We start from the raw sequence: 19,072 nt of genomic DNA, 5'->3' as shown, positions 1-19,072 counted from the left end.
TGAGCCTTGACCTGCAGCACAGGGCAGGGGGGGAGGTTTGAGAGCAGCAATTCCCTGCACCCAGAATTGCCCAAACTTTCCAAAGGGCTTTGGGAAGTCGGGAGAAAACAGGCAGACAGCAAAAACAAAGTTATGAGAAGTTTACACTGCTGCAGAAAGGCACAAATGTATCATCCCAAAGGGAAAAAGGATGTTCTTGTCTTCAGCAAAGGTGTCTGGCTGGCAGGGATCACTCCTGCCCTGTGCTTCCAATGGAAAAACACATTCCCAGTGTGTCATCACGGAGACCTGTGGGTTGCAGCATTGGATGATATTCCAGCTTTTACCTATTTTCCTTAGAAAGTAAGTCTTGATGGGGTTTGTACCATCACACCACCTCCTCAGTCCACCCTGCAAGGGCTGCAAAATGGACTTTTTCCTGGTTTCAGACTCTAAAGCAAGGAGAGAAAGCTACAGCCTGCTTGTTGGTCCACATATCCATAGAGAAGGAATGCTGCCACAGCTCATGCAGATCCAACCAAGCATGGGATCAAAGCCCAAAACACAAGTATAGAAGAGAAAGAAAAGTCAACCAGCAGCACCAGGGGTAAAGCTGCACAATGGTTTTCTCTCCTGGAAGATTCTGTGAGGAGCCACACCCCTAATAGGACTGGGAATGTGATGCATGGACATACAGACTGCTCTTCCAGCTCCTCCTGGGCTTCAGCCACTGGAGGAGAGGAGGGGCACTAATCAGGGAAAAGAAGCACTGGGGGAGGGAATTCCTCTTCCATTGTTGAGCTGATTATCCTGTAGTATCCCAAGTTTTCCAGGACCCCTGTCTTGCAAAGCCCAAAGAAATCCCTCTCCCACAAAGCAGAGTGAAGGCACTGAGCAACTGAACCTGGTGGAACAGTGCCAGGGCTGAGTTACCTGGGAGAGAGGAACGAGGAGCTGCTAAAGCTGCTTTCCCCATTACACAAGCTGTCCGAGAACAAATCTGCTTCATTCCCTTCTCCATAATCCTCAAAGTGCTCCTCTCCACTAATGACTGTGACGATGGAGTGGCTGAGGTCCGAGCCCAGGGGCAGGTCATGTGGGTGGGATCTGTGGGAACAGAGGGGAACACGTTAGAGGGTGGGTGCCACAGCCACCTTTCCAATTACATTCAGGACATGCCCATTCCAAGCCATGCCCCCCATTCCAGCAGAGAAACAGGAGACCTTCACCCCGTGCCTTGAGCACTGGAGGGGCAGCCCAGGCACCACCAGGAAGTTTGCAGCGATTTTTTTTCCCCAATAAACCAAGTTTTTTCCATGCAAACTGCCCTGGCAGCTGCAACTCGGGATCTGGGAGCACTCAGACTCACAGGGTTGATGACAAGCCTTTGCCCAACCAAAAGCATGGCAGAGAAAAAGCTGGGTGAGTCCCAAATACATCCAAAATACGTTCTGAGTTCCATGGGCAGCCTGTGTGCCAGGCTCACTCCTGCCTGTTGCTGCCTAATCCTATCAAGGGCCTATCCCGGGGTTTAACACTGCAACCCCGGCAGGATTGGTGTCAGGGGGGGTTTAGGCAGCTGCCAAACCCAGCAGGGACAGACCCCCCAAGACAAAGGAGCCCTTTCCCTGCCCCTGCTGGGTAAATGCTGTACATGACAATCGTGGAGTGCAGAATGCTCTTCCATGTGTTTTTAGCCCCAGATCCAGAAGGCTGGAGCATGTTAAGCTTCAGTGTAAATCCCAAACACACCCAGCACCAGTCCTGGGATGTCCCTTACTTCTCAGGGGACACAGCTCAGCACTAAGTCATCATCCCTGAAAGCACCTTTGCCCATGCAGAGCATGGAGCCACAGAATCCTGGAATGGTTCATCTCGTTTCATCCCCTGCCATGGGCAGGGATATCTTTCACTATTCCAAGTTGCTCCAAGCCCCGTCCAACCTGGCCTTGGACACTTCCAGGGATGAGGCAGCCACAGCTTCTCTGGGCAACCTGTGCCAGGGCCTCACCACCAAGTCAAGCCACCACAGCAGGATGTGCATATCCCCAGAGGACTTTCCTGCCCAGGACTGTGGAGGTTTTAAAATGAAGCTGGGGGTGTTTGTAAGGACCAGGCTGTGGAAGCATCCATGTGGCTCTGAGCCACAGGAACGTGTTGGGGGGGACCAGCACTGCACTCCTCTCCAAAATTCAATGTTAAAAATAAAATATTGCATTATTATAAAAACTGGTAGCTCAGACTACACCCCCATCTCCATCCACTTGCTCGGAGAGGGAAATGGGGGTGTGACCAGACTGCTGGGCTAAACCAGAGAGAAGAAAAGATTACAGATAAGCCATTTATGACAAAAACCTGCACCATCTGAAGGATTTGCCCTTATCCCGCTAATAAAAACATGTCAACCCTCCAGATCTCTGTTTAACCACAAATAAATCCAGTCCAGCCTGTGGGCATCTGCACATCCTCCTCGTGTCCTTTTTATTCCACAGCGAGATCCACCAGAACCCATCCATCCCTAGGGTGAGTCACACCACCACCAAAACCAGCGGAAACCTCGCCAGGAATAGAAGGTAGGGGGTGGAATTGTTAACTCAGAAGCAAAACCCAAGCCCAGATCTCTAAGTCTGGGGCTGTGGTTTGACAAGCACCGTACAGAAGCAGATCTGATCAGGCACCTGGAAACCCTCAGCCCGGGATGCTTTGAGCAGCAAACAGTATTTCCTGTTCACCTCTGGGGGCTCCAGTAGCTTCAAGATCCAGAGTCTAAGTAATCTTTACTACACAAAGCATAAATAACCACTTAAGCTCAAACCATCTGAGGTATGTTGAGCTTCAAGAGCTCCTGAGAAGTGATGCTGAAGCTCTGCTTCAGCCCACCAGCTGCACTGGTCGGACTGGCCCCTGGAAGAGCTCTGTATCCTCCTGTGTGGGGTTTGATGGCACCAAAACCAACCCTCAACACCTTGGGAACAGACTTCCAGAGGTTTCCATCTCAAACCATTCAAATCCTTAAGTCAAATGAAGCTTTTCCTTATATTTTTGGCTATCTGGAATTTGCACACAATTAACACACCTGGCAACAGGTACCACTGGGCTTGGACAGAGCACCCAAAGGACACCTGACATTCCCAAACCAACACTGGAAACAGCAGTGAATCACAGAAACCCAGAGTGTTTTGGGTTGGAAGGACCTTAAAGCCCATCTCATCCCACCCCCTGCCATGGGCAGGGATACCTTCCACTAGCCCAGGTTACTCCAAGCCCCATCCAACCTGGCCTTGGACACTTCCAGGGATGGGGCAGCCACAGCTTCTCTGGGCAACCTGTGCCAGGGCCTCCCCACCCTCAAAGGGAAGAATTTCTCCCCAGTATCCCATCTAACCCTGCCCTCTGGCAGTGGGAAGCCATTCCCCTTATCCTATCACTCCATCCCTTGTCCCAAGTCCCTCTCCAGCTCTCCTGGAGCCCCTTTAGGCACTGGAAGGGGCTCTCAGGTTTCCCTGAAGCTTTCTCTTCTCCAGCTCTCCCAGCCTGGCTCCAGAGCAGAGGGGCTCCGGCCCTCAGAGCATCTCCATGGCCTCCTCTGGACTCTTTCCAGCAGGTCTATATCCTTCCTGCGCTGGGAGCCCAGACTTGGGAAGCCCCAGGAACAAGGTCACCTTACGATCAGAGTTCCCAAGCAAAGCATTTTGTACCTACAGGCAGGTGAATCCAAGGCACGCCACCCTCGCCAGGGGCCGGGAGCGCACGCAGGCCGCCATGGCCCCGCCGGGTCCCCCCGCTCGCCGCCGGGAGCTCACGGCAGATTATGTCCCAAATTAACTGTCACTGAGCTGCAGGCGCTGGGGTGAGGAGAGCCAGGCCAGATAATCTCATTTCTGCTCTAATCCACGGCACCCTTTCAGCCCCGGCGCCGAGGCCGCGGCAGCGCTGCTCGCTGCATCTCTGACGTTCCCAGATGGATTCTGGGGGTGGGAGGGAAGGCTGGTGTTTCCAAAAAAACAATGGGAACTGTGAGGACTCCCCAGAGCACCAAGCCTGGGCGATGTGTTTTTGGCCAAAGCTGATTCTGTACTTTATCAGACCTTAAGCAAAGATGATTCCAGAGGTTTCGGTGCTCTTGGGTCACCAACCAGGTTGGCCCTGGCACAGGTTGTCCAGAGAAGCTGTGGCTGCCCCATCCCTGGAAGTGTCCAAGACCAGGTTGGATGGGGCTTGGAGGAACCTGGGCTAGTGGAAGGTGTCCCTGCCCATGCACAGGGGGTGGGACAAGATGAGCTTTAAGGTCCCTTCCAATCCAAACCATTCCACGATTCTAAAGGAGTTATTCTCTCTCTTCCTCCTCCCAGTATCCCAGTTTCACCCTAAACTCCCCTTTTCCCCTAAAAATGAGGTGGGCCCAGGAGCAGTTTTGCCAGCAGCAGTTCAGACCCAGGGAAGGAGATCTCAGCTCACGTTTCTGTGCTTCAGGCACAAGTTTCAAACTAGTTATTACAGGAGGCAGTTGCACATCAAAGGGCACACGCATGTTTTTAGGGAAAACAAAAATAGGATGAGTTCCCCTCCTGACTTGAAAATTATATGTTGTGTTTCTGGTTTAAGTGATAGATTAAAAACTGCGAGTCTTTCAGGTGTTTGGATCACTGAGAAGTTATTTTAGAGGTTTAAAGATGCTAATGAGGGTACAGAAGATCTCCCAAGGCAAGCAACAATTAACTCAAAGAGATTGCCAGGCCGAGCTCCAAAACAGCCTACACATGGTACAGCCTAATTATTACCATTATTTTTCAAGAAGAGCTATTTTGGTCTTGCATAAAGTTCCAAACACAAAGAACAAACCAAGTTTCAGCAAGACAGACTCAGCCCACTTGGATTTTACATCCTCGGGCTGCGTCTCCCTCGATCCTCGTCTGCTCCCAGTTTCCTGCCCCACACGGTGGGTTTGCTCCTTGCTGTTCCCACTCACCCCTGCTCCGGCTCCTCGATGGGGTCTGTGAATTCCGAGTGCACGGTGGAGTCGATGGCACTGTCTGTCTCCACCTCGTCGTGCATCTCGTGGTGGACCAGGGTGCTGGTGTCCTCATCCGTGAAGGTTTCGCACTCGCTGTACGTGCTCTCCGAGCCCATGTAAGCACTGTCAGTCACCTCATTTGCCTGGCAGAAAGCAAGCACAAGAGGCAAAAAATAAGATCCTACAGCCACGTGGATTCACGGCAGAGCAGGACAAAACACGTGGGAGGCAGCGAACCTTGGCTGTGTTACATTTCCAAGCACAGAAATCCAACCTCCTAAATCCACCCCGCATCCAGGTGCTGTTCTGTCGGCACCCCGGGGTGCACCCCAGCCTTTGCAGCCTTTGGAAAGCAGATCACAGAAATACAGACTAAATAAGAGTTGGAGGGAGGCTTTTGTTGTGAGCCAGTATGGATTTGGCAAGGGCAGGAATGGATTACCCACTGCTGACTCAGCAGTTCCGATCCCCGCTGCTTTCTCCCACTCTGTTCCAAGGGGACACCTTATTAATCTGAATTCCCTGCAAAAAACACCATTCAAAACTACCAGTTAGCCCTTAAAGCACTTTTTTTCGCCCTGTCTGGTAACACCTTCCATCCCTCAACAGCAAATAAGCTGGTTTATAAATCTTCATTACAGTCTCATTTGCAGGGACTCAAATCTCCACATTTCAGCTGGAACAGCATCTCAAATCCATCACCTGAGCAGGTTCTAGGAAAGCAACAGGATTTGGCTTTTAAGAGACCATGATATGAGAATGGAGAACTGGGTTTTCCTCCCATTTCTGCCCCTCAGGCAGGTGTTCACCTTCAGTTCTGCCTGTTCATACACATGGGCAGGGACAATCCCCTCTGAGCCCAGAACCATCCCGATGTTTGGAGGAGAACCATGGGAGCACCAGGAGAAAACCCCTCTGAAAGACATCACAGCGCCAGCTCCTTTTTCAACATTTGGGGATTTCCCCAGCACGCCTCAGAACAAATCAAATTATTTCTGGTTCTCTCAGTGGATAACACTAATATGGGATCTGTCAGTGCTGGTGCTGAGCTCCAGATAATCCCCTGCCACTGGAGGTGTCGGGCAGAGGGATGGGAACCCTCCTGGCTGGCCTCCAAATAAAGAGCTGCTCATGAAAAGCCTTTTGCTCCATGTGAAGTTCACCTGAGGGGATCCCTCCGTGATGGGATGCCCTCCAGCACGGCAGCAGGGCAGAGTAGCAGCAGTTTGAACACGGGCACAACTGAAGCAAACCTCTCTTCCTTGGCCAGAGAGCCCCACAGAGCAGCTTTCAGGGCTTTTCCCAAGGAATTTTGAGAACACAATGTGTCTCAAAGTCCTGTACTGACAGAATCATAGAGTGGTTTGGGTTGGAAGTGTCCTCAAGGCTCACCTTGTCACAACCCCGGCCATGGGCAGGGACACCTTTCACTAGCCCAGGTTGCTCCAAGCCCCATCCAACCCAGCCTTGGACACTCCCAGGGCCAAAAAGGGATAGAAAACTTGAAGGGGATGGAGACAGAGCTGCTCAAGAGCAGTTCCTATTCCACAAGGCCACAGGGGAGCAGCAAAATGACCCAGTCCATCTCTGCTTTCCTCCCCGAGCACTCTCCTCAGCCCACTCAGCACAGTGGTGGATGGAGACAGCCAGGAGCTCCTCTTGGAAGCTTGGCTCAGTTTCCACCTGACTTATGGACACCAGCACGTCATCAGGACACCACCCTGAAAGTTAAACATGACATAAACCTGCACAGAACTGGAGTGTGAAGTCAGCCTCAGGAGAAGACAGGGGGAGAAAGAGACTTTCACCAGCCTTTGAGAGGAAAATCAAAGCCTCTAAAATCCCCATCCACTTTAAAAAGCATAAATCCACCAAAACCACTTATATACCTAAAGCTGGGACTTGCTTAAGGGTTTCACTGGATTTATGCTGTGCTTCCCAGAAAGGCCATTAATGCTCGAGGAGGGAAGCAGAGGCTTGGCCTGCCTGGATGGCTCAGGGACAGAGAGGGCCCAAGAGGGGACAGCAGCCACCTCCACCTGCAGATTTCCCCTCCTTTTGCCTGTTTGAAAAAGATTTAATGCCAAACTGGAAATCACTTTGCTTGCAGACTCCAAAAGAAATGCTGCTGTGACTGTTCGGTTTTTTTGTTGGTTTTTTTTTTTTTTTTCTTTTTTTTTTAAATACAAGCCCCCCCACACACTGGAAAAGCTTGAATTTAAGTATACATTGAAGTATTATTATGAGCACAAAGTAAAGACAACTACTGAAAGAAGCCAAAAGCCCCATAACACTCCAGTTCACAAGTAATTTGGTTAAAACCTGCCCTGCTGTGGTTACTGCTGACTCCCTCAACGTGAGGCACAACCAGGAGCTGAACTGTGACCCTAGTTAGGGGTTGGAATGAGATGATCTTTAAGATCCCTTCCAATTCAAATCATTCCATGATTCTGTGATTTATCTATCACATTGTTCCAGAACACCTTAATCATGGGAAATACCAATATGGACAGGCTGGATGAGGGAGCAACCCCTTAGGGGTAGAAGTGGCCACCAGGACAGCACACCAACCACCCTTCAGGCCCACCAAAGATGTGCACAGATTTATTATTTAAAAGTTATTTTTTCCCTTGTGATACCATCCTAGATGAGATTTCAAATGCAAGAGCCCTATTAAAGTTAAACCTGTGTGACCAGTGAGTTAAGCAGCAGTTGAAACTTTAAACAAAGTCCTTCTCCTGAGCATGAGCGTGGAGAACTTTGCTTTATGTTTCATCACAGAATAAGTAACTAAACCTCAAGAAGAGATGCCAGGAGGAGATAGGCAAACCAAGGGGGTTTAGGTATTGCCAAATGCCTGACAGAGCAAAGCCAAGCCAAGTCTCTGTCCCTGGGCAAAGGTGTGGGTGCAGACAGTTCTTATTTACAGCCTCAGTTCTTATTTACAGCCTCACAAGCAGCTGGTTGTGCACTGACCCTTTAAAAACCTGTCCCTCCTTCAGCCAAATCTGCCTTTCTGGGAGCAGGCAGAGAGTAAACACTTTTTCCTGCTTAAAAACCCCCCACATACACTTAAAAGATACTCATGGGTTTGGGGCTGCAAGGCTGGGCTACAAGCACCCTGGGGAACTTGCCAGGGATGTCTCCAACATGTTCAGAATGGGGTTGGTGTCACCAATATCGGTGTATTTTAAGTTTTTATCAAATAAAACATACCCTCAGATGCTTCAGGCAAACCTCAGACCTTAAAACTGGGACTGATGCAAACACACAGCCCCCGAACCAGAACAGGATCAAGATCTGACTGAGGTTCCCAACTCCTAATCCAGCTCCTCCACCAGGTATTTTCCCCAGGGAAATATTTTCCCCCTGGCTGAGCAGGACATGGGCCACCTGGAAGCATCTCTGCCTATTCAAAGCAAACCTCCAGGGATCTGGAAGCCCAGGTGAGCGTTTCTGCTTCTAAAAGGAAATAACTGGATGAAATCAGTGCTGGGGTGACGTAACGTGCCCGGATGGAACAGGTGAGATGATGAAGTGCTTTAGGAGCCTCCTCCAGCTGCAGCTCATCTATTGCAGGCGTGGGATTACACATGGCAGTAAAGACTATTTGATTAGATGTTGTAAAGTGCTGTAAACCCCACGTGGATTTAAAAAAGGCTGCTGGAGTATGAGGAGAGGAAACAAGACTCTTGGGAGTCACCTGCAAGGTCCAGGCAGGACCAGGCTCAGCTTTGATCTGTGATGGACAGAAGCTTCAGCCCAAGCTCTGGTAAGGTGTTGCCTTGGAGAGGAGAGCAAAGTCTGGCTCCCAGAGAGGTTCCTTGCAGGCATTTTCCATGGGGCTGGTCCCTGGATCTGTCCTGACATCCCAAAGCTCTGCTGTCCTCGGCCACAAACACTCGGAAGGTTGGGAGGGAAGGTGAGTGATGAGGAAAAGGATAAACAAGTCTGTTTTCCCAGCAGTGTGAGCCTGTTTCTGAAGAACTCCAGCCCTGATTGCATACAGGATGGGGGGGGAGAGGAGCCAGCTACAAAAATCACCCTCCAAGGACACCCTGTGGCCAGGACAGCAGTGCCAGTGCCAGGCTTAGAACGCTGTCCTGCCAGGGAGCCACGGACAGGGAGATAGTTGTGTTTATAGTTCCACGTGAGCCTGCATTAATGCAGCCACCCCCAAAGCCCTGGGAACACCCCATGACAGCTCAGCCTCCAAAAAGCCACTGTGCCACCACGTCACCCCACATGGCAGCATGGCACTGAGCTCTGGGCCACAACATTTGCCTCATCCCACATATTCAGGCAGTGTCAGCTTTTCATGTTAGTCAGGGAGCCTGTGCTCAGCCCTGGACAAAGGCAGCTTTCACAACTCAGTCCCTGAAGTTGGGGTTTGAGGGTATTACACTCAGTTATACCCCTCAGGGCTGGGCAACAGAACCACCCTGCATCTGTTGGGGCAAATGGAAAACACCTGCCCAGCTCAGAAACCCCAAACCAAAAAACAACTCACAAAACACCACATCTTGCACACTGTCCTCAGCACCCCCAAAGCCTGCAGGCACTGTCCCTCCTGGTCCAACTCCCCTGAGAGGACCCAGGCAGAGAGAGAGGACTGCGAAGTTACATCATGGAATCATAGAATCATGACATAGTTTGGGTTGGAAGGGACCTCAAAGGTCATCTTGTTCCATCCCCTGCCATGGGCAGGGACACCTTCCACTAGACCAGGTTGCTCCAACCCCGTCCAACCTGGCCTTGGACACTCCCAGGGATGGGGCAGCCACAGCTTCTGTGGGCAACCTGTGCCAGGGCCTCCCCACCCTCCCAGTCAAGAATTTCTTCCTAACATCCCCTCTAAATCTCTCCTCTTTTATTTAAACCATCCCCCCTTGTCCTACACTGCCTGTGTAAGGACCCACATGGATCCCAACCTGCCCCTTCCTGGCACCTCCAGGGCTGAGGGCACATCCCAGGTGCCACAGACCTGCCTCCCCCTAGAAACCCAATCCCCCCCCATTCCGGGTCAGCCCCAAACCCACCTGTGGACACATCTCCTCTGAGTCCACCCCAGCTCCGGGAGCGCTTCCAGCCGGGAGCTGCCGCCTGCTCCTGGGAGGCAGGAGGGAAGCAAAGTCCAGGAGACGGCAGGGAGCGAGTGTGCCGGTCCCAACAGAGCGCCTTTTGTTCCCGACCTCGCCGATAAGGAGCGGGAGCTCAGCCACACTTCCCTGCCGTGTGACCGCAGCCTCTCGCTGGTGGGAACTCCAAAATAAAAGCACGGCTCCAAAGCCCCACGCCCTGGCCAGCCCTGCTCCAAGTGCTCATGCTTCCCTTTCCCGTGAAACCGCCCCCAAATAAAGAGGTTAAATCTGAAGATGACCTACAGAGGCTTATCTCAGCCTTCCTGGTACTTCTGGTGAATATTTAAGCATTAAATGACAAATTCCTTCCTTATAGCCACCAATAGAGGGGTAAATAATGCCTGGCTTGCTCAGCAGGGGAAGATCAGAAGCACTTTCCTGCTGATAATCACTGTGTGGGTGACTCAGAGGGTGAGCTGTGGTAGGCAGTGACAATATTGACCCCAAAGAAGGGCTGACGCCTTGGTCACAGGTGCCAACCGAGTTTACAAACACCCCAATGCAGCCCAAACTCACACCCCAGCAGCTGCTCCCTGCAAAGAGAAGCCCAGCAGAGCCAGAGCCACGGCTGATCTGTGGGATCCTCCCTTCCCCGTGGTGAGCTGATCCACTGGATCCTCCCTTCCCCGTGGCACCCCTCGGCACACAGAGGCAAAGGCCTTGGCAACACAGGGTGTGCAATGCACTGCTCAAACCCACAAGTGTTGTTTTGTCTGTTTTTCTGTTCCCTCTCCACAGGAACCTCACATATTTCAAGCCTCAGGCTCCTTCAGTCCTGCCTGTCCAGCGTAAGCAAACTTATTTCCTTCCATTACCTTCCCAAACCACGTTTTCTCCGGGTTATCCTTGCTGTCCTCTTGTCCACATCCTTCCTGAGGGGCAGAGCTGCAAGCAGAACTCACGACTCAGCAGCACTGACTGCAAGTGTCTTGCACCTTGATAACCAGTTGACCTTCTGTGCTGAGTCCAAAAGCAGCCTGGGTTGCTGCTCACGAGCAGGGCAGCAGGGAGTTATGCTTTAACACGAGCTCTCCTCTGAGCCCTGCCTGGATCTGCTCCTCAATGGGGCAACTCACAGCCCTTCTGCTCCTCTGTGTGTGCAGCAAGAACCCCCGTGAGAGCCCAAAATCAGACACCCTTACACTAAAGCTTTTAGAAAACCTCAACCACTGCCCATTTTACTTCTCAAACTCTTACTGAGACACCTTTGCTTCCAGCTTTGGCCTCTCTCCTCTCCTCTCCCAGTCCTGCCCAGTGTCCCACGGCCCAGCTCCCACGTTTCCCAGCCCAACACACTCTGCTCACAATTCAAGATAAGGCTTCAAGGTCTGTGTTTTCCAAACTCCTTATAGCCCTGTTTTGTACAAGGCAAACACTTCAACCAGGATCTTTTCCGACCAGCAAAGAAATGTCTCTCCCTAACCCTGCACTCAGGTCCTGCCTTCAGGAACGTTTGTGCCCGATTTACATTCCCATCCTTCCCCCTACGCAGCACTGAGTCTACACAAGAAATAAATCTCCTTGGAATTTGCAGGTGTTTAGTTACCAAGTTATAACCACAGACTCACTTGGGAGTTCAGTCCAGCAGTTTTAGTGATTTGATAATGGTACTTTTTTCTGTCTAATAACAGTGTGGGCAGCAGGGGAGGGGGGATTCTGCCCCTCTTCCCTGCTCAGGTGAGACCCCACCTCAGAGCTGCCTCCAGGTCTGGAGTCCAACATCAGAAGGATATGAAGCTGTTGGAGAGAGTCCAGAGGAGCCCACGGAGATGTTCCAAGGGCTGGAGCCCCTCTGCTCTGGAGCCAGGCTGGGAGAGCTGGGGGGGTTCACCTGGAGAAGAGAAGGCTCCAGGGAGACCTGAGAGCCCCTTCCAGGGTCTAAAGGAGCTCCAGGAGAGCTGGAGAGGGACTGGGGACAAAGGATGGAGGGACAGGACAAGGGAATGGCTTCCCACTGCCAGAGGGGAATATTGGGAAGAGATTCTTCCCTGTGAGGGTGGGGAGGCCCTGGCACAGGTTGCCCAGAGAAGCTGTGGGTGCCCCAGCCCTGGAAGGGTTCAAGGCCAGGTTGGACGGGGCTTGGAGCAACGTGGGATAATGGAAGGTGTCCCTGCCCATGGCAGGGGTGGAACGGGATGATCTTTAAGGTCCCTTCCAACCCAAACCATTCTGGGATTCTGTGAATACAAGGATAACATGGACTGTTCCCTCACGGTGACGTTGCTCCACATGTGAATGGGGTGAGCAGCTCCCTCTGTCTCTCTGTGCAGGGGAGCAGAAAGGCTTTGCAGACAGTGGGGACACTGCTCAGGGCTCCACGTGCTTGCCCAAGGCACAGGCAGATGAACAGACACTGAACTGCCTCTGTCACACTCCACAGCCCTACAGTTCTGGCCACCCACAAGATTTTGAGTGCACCAGCTGTTCAGGACAAAACTGTCACCAATTCCAGCAGCCAACCTGGGGAGGGATTTGTGACCTTTCATTCAGACACAGCCGTGCTTTTGGGTCAGCCCTGTGACCAGAAGCCTGTTGAGGCCAGTCCAGAATGAGGGAATGGCATCAATAAAGAAAACCTGAGCTCTCATCTCCATCTCCCCATCCCCACCACCTCTGTGGGACCTGTGTTGGGATAGTCAGGAAACAGCCCAGGAAGTCCCTGGCAGAGCTGGAGAGCTGAACCCAGGTCTGTCCTGGTGCTTTGAGCCCCTCAGTCAGCTCAGAGGAGGTTACAAAGCTTAACCCTGTCTTTTCACACTAGTTGGCCTCTACCAGCCACATATCCTGTGGTAACACTGGTGTGGAGAGGCAGAGGAGAAGAAACCTCACGTAAAAAGCTGAAGATTGCAAAGCAGGTCCCTCCCAAGGCAGCAAACACACTCCAAATGCTCCATGCTCACCACGTCTCTGCCTTAGGGAAGGCAAAGATCTTTCTCAGGAGTCTGCCCTAAGAAAGGAGAGCTCAGAAGGTCCACAGGGCTACCAGGAGGGGCCACAATGAGCCTACAGCAGACTCATACAACCAACCCACGTGGGCTCCTTGCACAACACAATCCATGAGGAATGACAGCCCATGCCTCTGGGAACAGCTCCCACCCACCTGAGCTGGGGTCACCACGTGCTCTCACAACAGCATCTGTGTTCCAACACACAGCTGAAGCCTGCAGGTCTCTAAGTCCCCTTTGCAGAAGCTCTGAGCAGCTGGAGAAATCCAGCAATGTGGCTTTCAATTGCCTCACTGATTTCTGCCCTCAAAAAAGCATTAAATTCAATTGCTCCACATGGGAAGAAATTTCAGCTTTAACAGAGGCCACAGTTTCACAGAGATGGTGTGTTAACCTGAAAGCTGCTGCTCACTGTCTCACAGAATTTCACAGAACATTCTGAGCTGGAATTCTTCCAGCTGTGCCTGTGGACAGGCAGGCTGGGAAATGCAGGAGTTTCCCCAGCTCCCAGAATACAACAGCTACACGTGAGACCTCACCAATACTGATTTTACCCCCCAGATCCACTCCCACCCCACTGTAGGACTCGCTGCTGGATGTGGAGACAAAGGGGATGTGCCTGGGGGTGGTGAAGGCTTTCAGAGAAAGCCAAATTCCCCTCTTGTGGCTGTGCAGGAGGTGTTTTCCTGGCTGCTTCCCGGAGGAACCGCTGTGGCTGCCCAGCAGATGGCAACAGCCCTGCACGAGGCACGGCACAGCACCACAGACCCGCAGGATTTATGGAGGGAGATCTCAATAACAGCCTTTTCTCACCTTGCTGGCCCAGAACGTGAGTTCCCATGGCTAAAAACCACTATTTGTGCTATTCATGGTGATATTTATGGTGCTCCCAGGTAACCTTTAGGGAGCACAGCCTCGCACTGGTTCTGCCTCTCCTCCAGCCCACCTCAGGTTATACACCCCCGTGCCCATCCCAGCCTAATTCCAGCATTTCTGTGGCTTGTTTTCCTTTTGGGAAAGTCAGTCCTTCCACTCTGCGTTGCTCAAGCAGGCTCACCTGCCCCAGGAGCAGGGTAGAGGGGCACAGAGCACTCACCCAGGGCGAGGCACAGGGGGAATCACAGTACTGCTGGGCTGATGGTTGGTCTTGATGATCTTGAAGGTCTTTTCCAACCTTAATGATTCCACGACTCTAGGATTCTAAGAAAGCCAACTCCAAATTCACCTTCATCTCCCACAGAGCACTGCAAACGAGTCCTGTACCCCAGCACTGAGTCACAAGCTCCACAGGAGCATGAAAGGGAGGCAAGGAGAACTCCCACCTTCCAGTTAGTCAGCAGCCCAGCCTGGGGGAGAACAGGGCTCAGGTGCCTGGATGGACGAACTCCAAGCCCCCTTCACATGGCTTTTCCAAAGCAAAAAGGCTGTCATTCCTTTTTGGTGGTGTTTCCCAGCAGCAGCACGAGCAGTGAGCTCATCATCCTGCAACCACCATACTTCCAACTGGGATAGGGATGGACACCCTGCTGGGGCTGCAGGCAGGTAACCCCAGCCAGGTGATGCTCTCCCTGCTCCCAGTGGACACACAGGGGATGAGGCTCCTCTTGCACGTGGCTGCAGGAGCTGCTGTCTCACTGGAGCCACGGACCAGAAATCCTCTCTGAAAACAGTCTGACAGACAGACCTGTCTGCTGGACAGACCTGGAACGGTGCAACAAGAGCCAGGAGCTCTGTGCCACATCCAGATCCACACCAGTGGCTGAACTGTGGGAGTATCCAACACTACAAAGGTCCCAAGTTCACACCTTGTCTCCTTCAAGAGGTTTTTACGTCCCTACTGGAGGAAGCAAGTGTTGGTGGTTCTGTTTGTAGAGCAAACAATGGCTGAAAGACCCCAATTCTGGGTTCTCAGGGTTTTCCATGGACGCTGAGCTGTCCCTGATGACAACCACCAGAAGAGGGAATGAGTCACCAAGAAGAGCAACCTTATTAACAAAGAGAGGGTGTTTTCATGGAAGCTGCTTGAAGCACTTGTTTACACTTGTTTGAACAAACATTTGGGAGAAAAGCTCTGTCAAGACCCCAGCACTTGTAAGAGCCAAGAACTCCAGCCACTGGAATTTTGGGCTGTTTAAAAGGGACCACAGCCAACACTCAGATCCAGTAACCACAACTGCCCTCAGCCCCTCTCCTTCAGCTCACCTTTAAACTTCCTCTGACGTGACACGAGAGGAGAAAATCCAGCAGTGCTCCTTCCCCCCATGGCCCACAGGAAGAGGGGCTCACCCAGTGCCTGGAGACCCCCACCTGTGTTTTGGGGCTGAGAAAGAAGCTCTTCTGTTGAACTGCCTGGTGGTCCCAGCAGCAGTGTCAGAGCTGAGCGTTTGCTGGGCAGCATCTTCCCAGCTCTGACACAGGGACATCTGTTGGGGCAGGAGGTCTCCTCAGAGGAAAAGCGATGTCGTCACTTTGAAAGGTGCTTTTCCCTCCTTGTCTCTTCCAAGGTGAATCCAAGCAAGATGGAATATGTGTATTGGGAAAGGTCATTTATTCTGTTTTCTGCTTTAGCCATTTTCTGCTGCACCAAAGGAAGAAGGGCCTGCTGGAGCACCCCTCCCTCTTCTCCCAGACCTCCAGTGAAAAACACTCCTTTGCTGCTCCCAGCAGGATGCTTCCTACAATGGCTTCTCACATCCCCCCTTCCCTGAATCCCCTCCAGCTTTCCAAGGTACAGCACTGCAGGACATGTGGGAGAAAATGCACACTGGGAGCTCAGGGCTCAGCTAAAGGAGAACAAAAAACCCCTCCGAGGCTCCAATTTATTTTTACCCTCACTGGGCTGAGCGGGTATTTCTCGACCATGTTCTCGTTTGCTGAGCCTCCACGAAATCCTGGCAGGCTGGAAATGATTTGGAATCACGTCTCCAAGACAACAAGGATAATTCTTCCCCGGCATAATAAACGTAGAGATCGACAGAGCTGTTCTTCAGATGAGTACCCTGAATTCGGTATAAAAATCCATTTAGATATTTTGGAAAAGGAGATTTCAGGACTCATCACCTTTTCCCTTTGGGTCACCTTGTCGTTTCAAGGAAAGGCTGGCCCAGCAGCAGAAGTATTTCATCCCAGCGGGGCACACGCCCGGCTTGTTGGTATTCTTGCCCAGAATAGCTTGCAGCACTGACAGAGCCCATCTGTGTTAAATTAGCCCTTAGAAAATATCCCTGCTCGGAATCTCAGGGAAGAGGGTCCCTTGACGCAGGTCTGAGGAGCAAAAAGTGAAAGCCTTTCCCTGTCACAGCCTCCACACTGCTCAGTCCAGTGTTAAAAAGCACATTTGTGACCTTGTACCAGATAAAGAAAATGGAAACCCATCTCTCTGCCTGCCTTCCTGTCCCACTTCTCCCCAGCTATTACTGGGTTTTGTAACTATCTTTCAAAAAGGAAAAATAATCTAATATTCAACATTGCCCAGAGAAGCTGTGGCTGCCCTGGAAGTGTCCAGGGCCAGGTTGGATGGAGCTTGGAGCAACCTGGGATGGCAGAAGCCATCCAAACCGTTCCATGATTCTATAACCAGCTGCCCAACATCCAGTTTATCATTAGGAAGCTCCAAAGAAAAACCTGAGCCTTTTATCAAGAAATAATAAGGCCAAAATGATGTATTACAGACTATACAAACCAAAGATATATAGAGAGATATATATAGAGAGAAGCAGATAGATGGATATATTTGCATGCAAATACAGAGGTCGGGAGTCCTTTTGCCAGAAACAATTTGTGTGATAAAAATCATACAAAATCATGAAATATCCAGAGTGGGAAGGGACCCACAAGGATCACTGAAGTCCAGCTCCTGCTCCTGAACAGGACAGCCCCAAATGCATCCAGGCTATCAAGACACAAGAGTCACAAATCTGAAGAGGAAGGTTTGGAAAAGTAAAAACAGAGGGAGGGATTCAGTTCCCACATGGGACAGGGAGCCCTTTGCTCCAAAGGCACCTGCACCTGCAGCACCTTCTGCTCCAGGCTGGAGCCCACCAAGCCAAGGCCAAAAGCCCACAGACAACAGGTCCATCCTTTCCAGCTGGGAACAGCAGGCACGGGACATCACTGCAACATGCTCCTGCACTAAAGAATACAGGAGGGAACCAAGGGATGGGGGCTTTACCTTCAACCAAAGGAAAACCTATCAGAGAAGCCTCCTTGTTCAAGCCCAAGAACACAGAGAAAATCTAGATTGTTGTCCTCTGCTCTACCTTTTACTGGCCAAACAGCACTGAGTGCCAGCACCCCACGGCCCTGACATGTCTCTCAGGCAGGCTCCTGGCTGCTACATCTCAAAACCAAGCTCAGAAACTCCAGCAGAAGACAAACCCAACAGCAGCAGGTCTCCTTCCTGTGTCACCAGTGTTTCACTGCAGAAAGGGGCTCCCTTTTCATCCAGGGCTCTCTCTAAACTTGGGGTTTTTTCCTTCAACACCAATTTTAACTTAAACAGCACCAAATGCTCGGTGCAAACTCTCTGGGCCAGTCACCCACACATTAAAGGATTTGTCTTTACATGTTAAGCATCCCTGTGCCCTGTCACAGCCAACACCCCTCTCCACAGCAAACCCTCCCTGCCCCGGTCCCACCCCGACACTCGCAGGAGGAACAGAGCTCATACTTGCCTCAAACGTGACAAAGTCATCAAACTCATCAGGACAGGCCGGGGTTTCCTCCTCGGGGGTATATCCCATATCATACAGCTGGCTGTCAGGATCTGCAGAGGGAAAGAAGCACAGAGCTGGAATCACCAAGAGGAAATCTGCACCCTCAGGCCAAGGATGGCTTTGGGAGACACGAGAGCAGCGGGACAGGAACTTCCACCTGCACGCACCAGCACCTTCAGCCTTCAGGAAGGACCTCTGCTTCCAGGCATTCCAACACCACCTTGGGTGGAAGGCCACAGGTTTGGCTTCTCCCTGGAATAAGCCCTCTGAGGCCCCTTGCTGCTCTGAAGAGGCCAGCACCTGGATTCATCCCTACCCCTCCATGCTCTCCATTCCTTTTCCTGCCTTCTTCCCTATCTCCGTTTCCTGCATCCTCTTGCTCTTCTCCCAGAAGGCTCTAATCCTGCTGTGGGCAGGGAACACACGAGATGTATGTGTGACAGCCAAGTACCATGGGAACAGGGAGAGCAGGCAGCTCCGGAGCCTTTCTCACTGCTGCTCCTCCCGTGGCCACACACATCAGGAGCATCCGCACAGGCCCACGGCAAAACAGGAGCTTTTCAGGGAGATATCTTTAAAATATATTCCTCCTCCCGCCCCCAAGCAGCATCTGCAGCAGAGCATCCGAGCCCTTCCAGCCAGGAAGGGAGCGCGAATTCCCCGCGCTCCCTCAAGCAACAGCTAATGCCCGATCCGGCACACGACCCAGATCCCGGGCTGGAAACACCAAATCAGGCTCAGATGCTGCAGTCCCAAAATAAATAGCAGGCTCAAACCCACACACCTCGGAGCTGTGATGGTTGCAGCAGCAGGTTTGTCTGCTGTCGATACACTCGGCTGGGCACAGGGAGTGTTCTGTCAGTGCTCCTTGGGAAGGTCGGCACACGGACGGATTTGGGGAGGGACAGGGGGCTGCTTTCTGTGTCCTTCAGGCTGGTGAACTCCCAGCAGGGTGGCAGCCCAGCCAAGGCAAACAGCTCCCAGGCTCGAGTCCACACCAAAGGGGCACACAAAGCACATGATGCTGCAGCTGCCCAGACAGGACTGTGCCAGCCTCCCTTGGAGGGGACATTCCCTACAGAGGCACAGACAGAGCTCCTGCTTCAGGTCCACCTCCTGGTATCAAGAAAGGACATTTTTCATTAAGGAATCATAGTAGTCATTTCATATAACTAATACAAAGTCAAGGGGTTAGTTGTTCAAGGCACTGGGGCTGTTCAGCCTGGAGAAGAGAAGGTTCCAGGGAGACCTGAGAGCCCCTTCCAAGGCCTAAAGGGG

At 51.8% G+C, this 19,072-nt stretch overlaps 1 protein-coding gene across 5 annotated transcripts in view; it reads right to left on the bottom strand.

Annotated features, from left to right (window-relative positions):
- Positions 1-19,072, bottom strand: part of RAB11FIP3 (RAB11 family interacting protein 3) — a 78,124-nt gene that overhangs the window by 20,903 nt on the left and 38,149 nt on the right. For 2 of the 5 annotated variants that reach the window (XM_051780721.1, XM_051780731.1), the window contains exons 3-5: positions 17,753-17,844; positions 4,949-5,136; positions 913-1,086 (exon numbers count right to left, since the gene is read on the bottom strand). In XM_051780721.1, the coding sequence (XP_051636681.1) occupies positions 913-1,086; positions 4,949-5,136; positions 17,753-17,844 (454 nt within the window). Of the gene's footprint in view, positions 1-912; positions 1,087-4,948; positions 5,137-10,032; positions 10,286-10,949; positions 11,102-17,752; positions 17,845-17,961; positions 18,219-19,072 lie in introns of those variants that run through there. The other 3 variants (XM_051780739.1, XM_051780759.1, XM_051780748.1) reach the window with 3 other exon arrangements.

This window comes from Manacus candei, unplaced genomic scaffold (genome assembly GCF_025592945.1).
Source record: "Manacus candei isolate 608988 ecotype Guabito, Panama unplaced genomic scaffold, ASM2559294v1 h1tg000002l, whole genome shotgun sequence".
NCBI classification, from domain to species: domain Eukaryota; kingdom Metazoa; phylum Chordata; class Aves; order Passeriformes; family Pipridae; genus Manacus; species Manacus candei.
The sequence above is the reverse complement of the archived record's forward strand: the minus strand, read 5'-3'. Positions and strand labels throughout refer to the sequence as shown.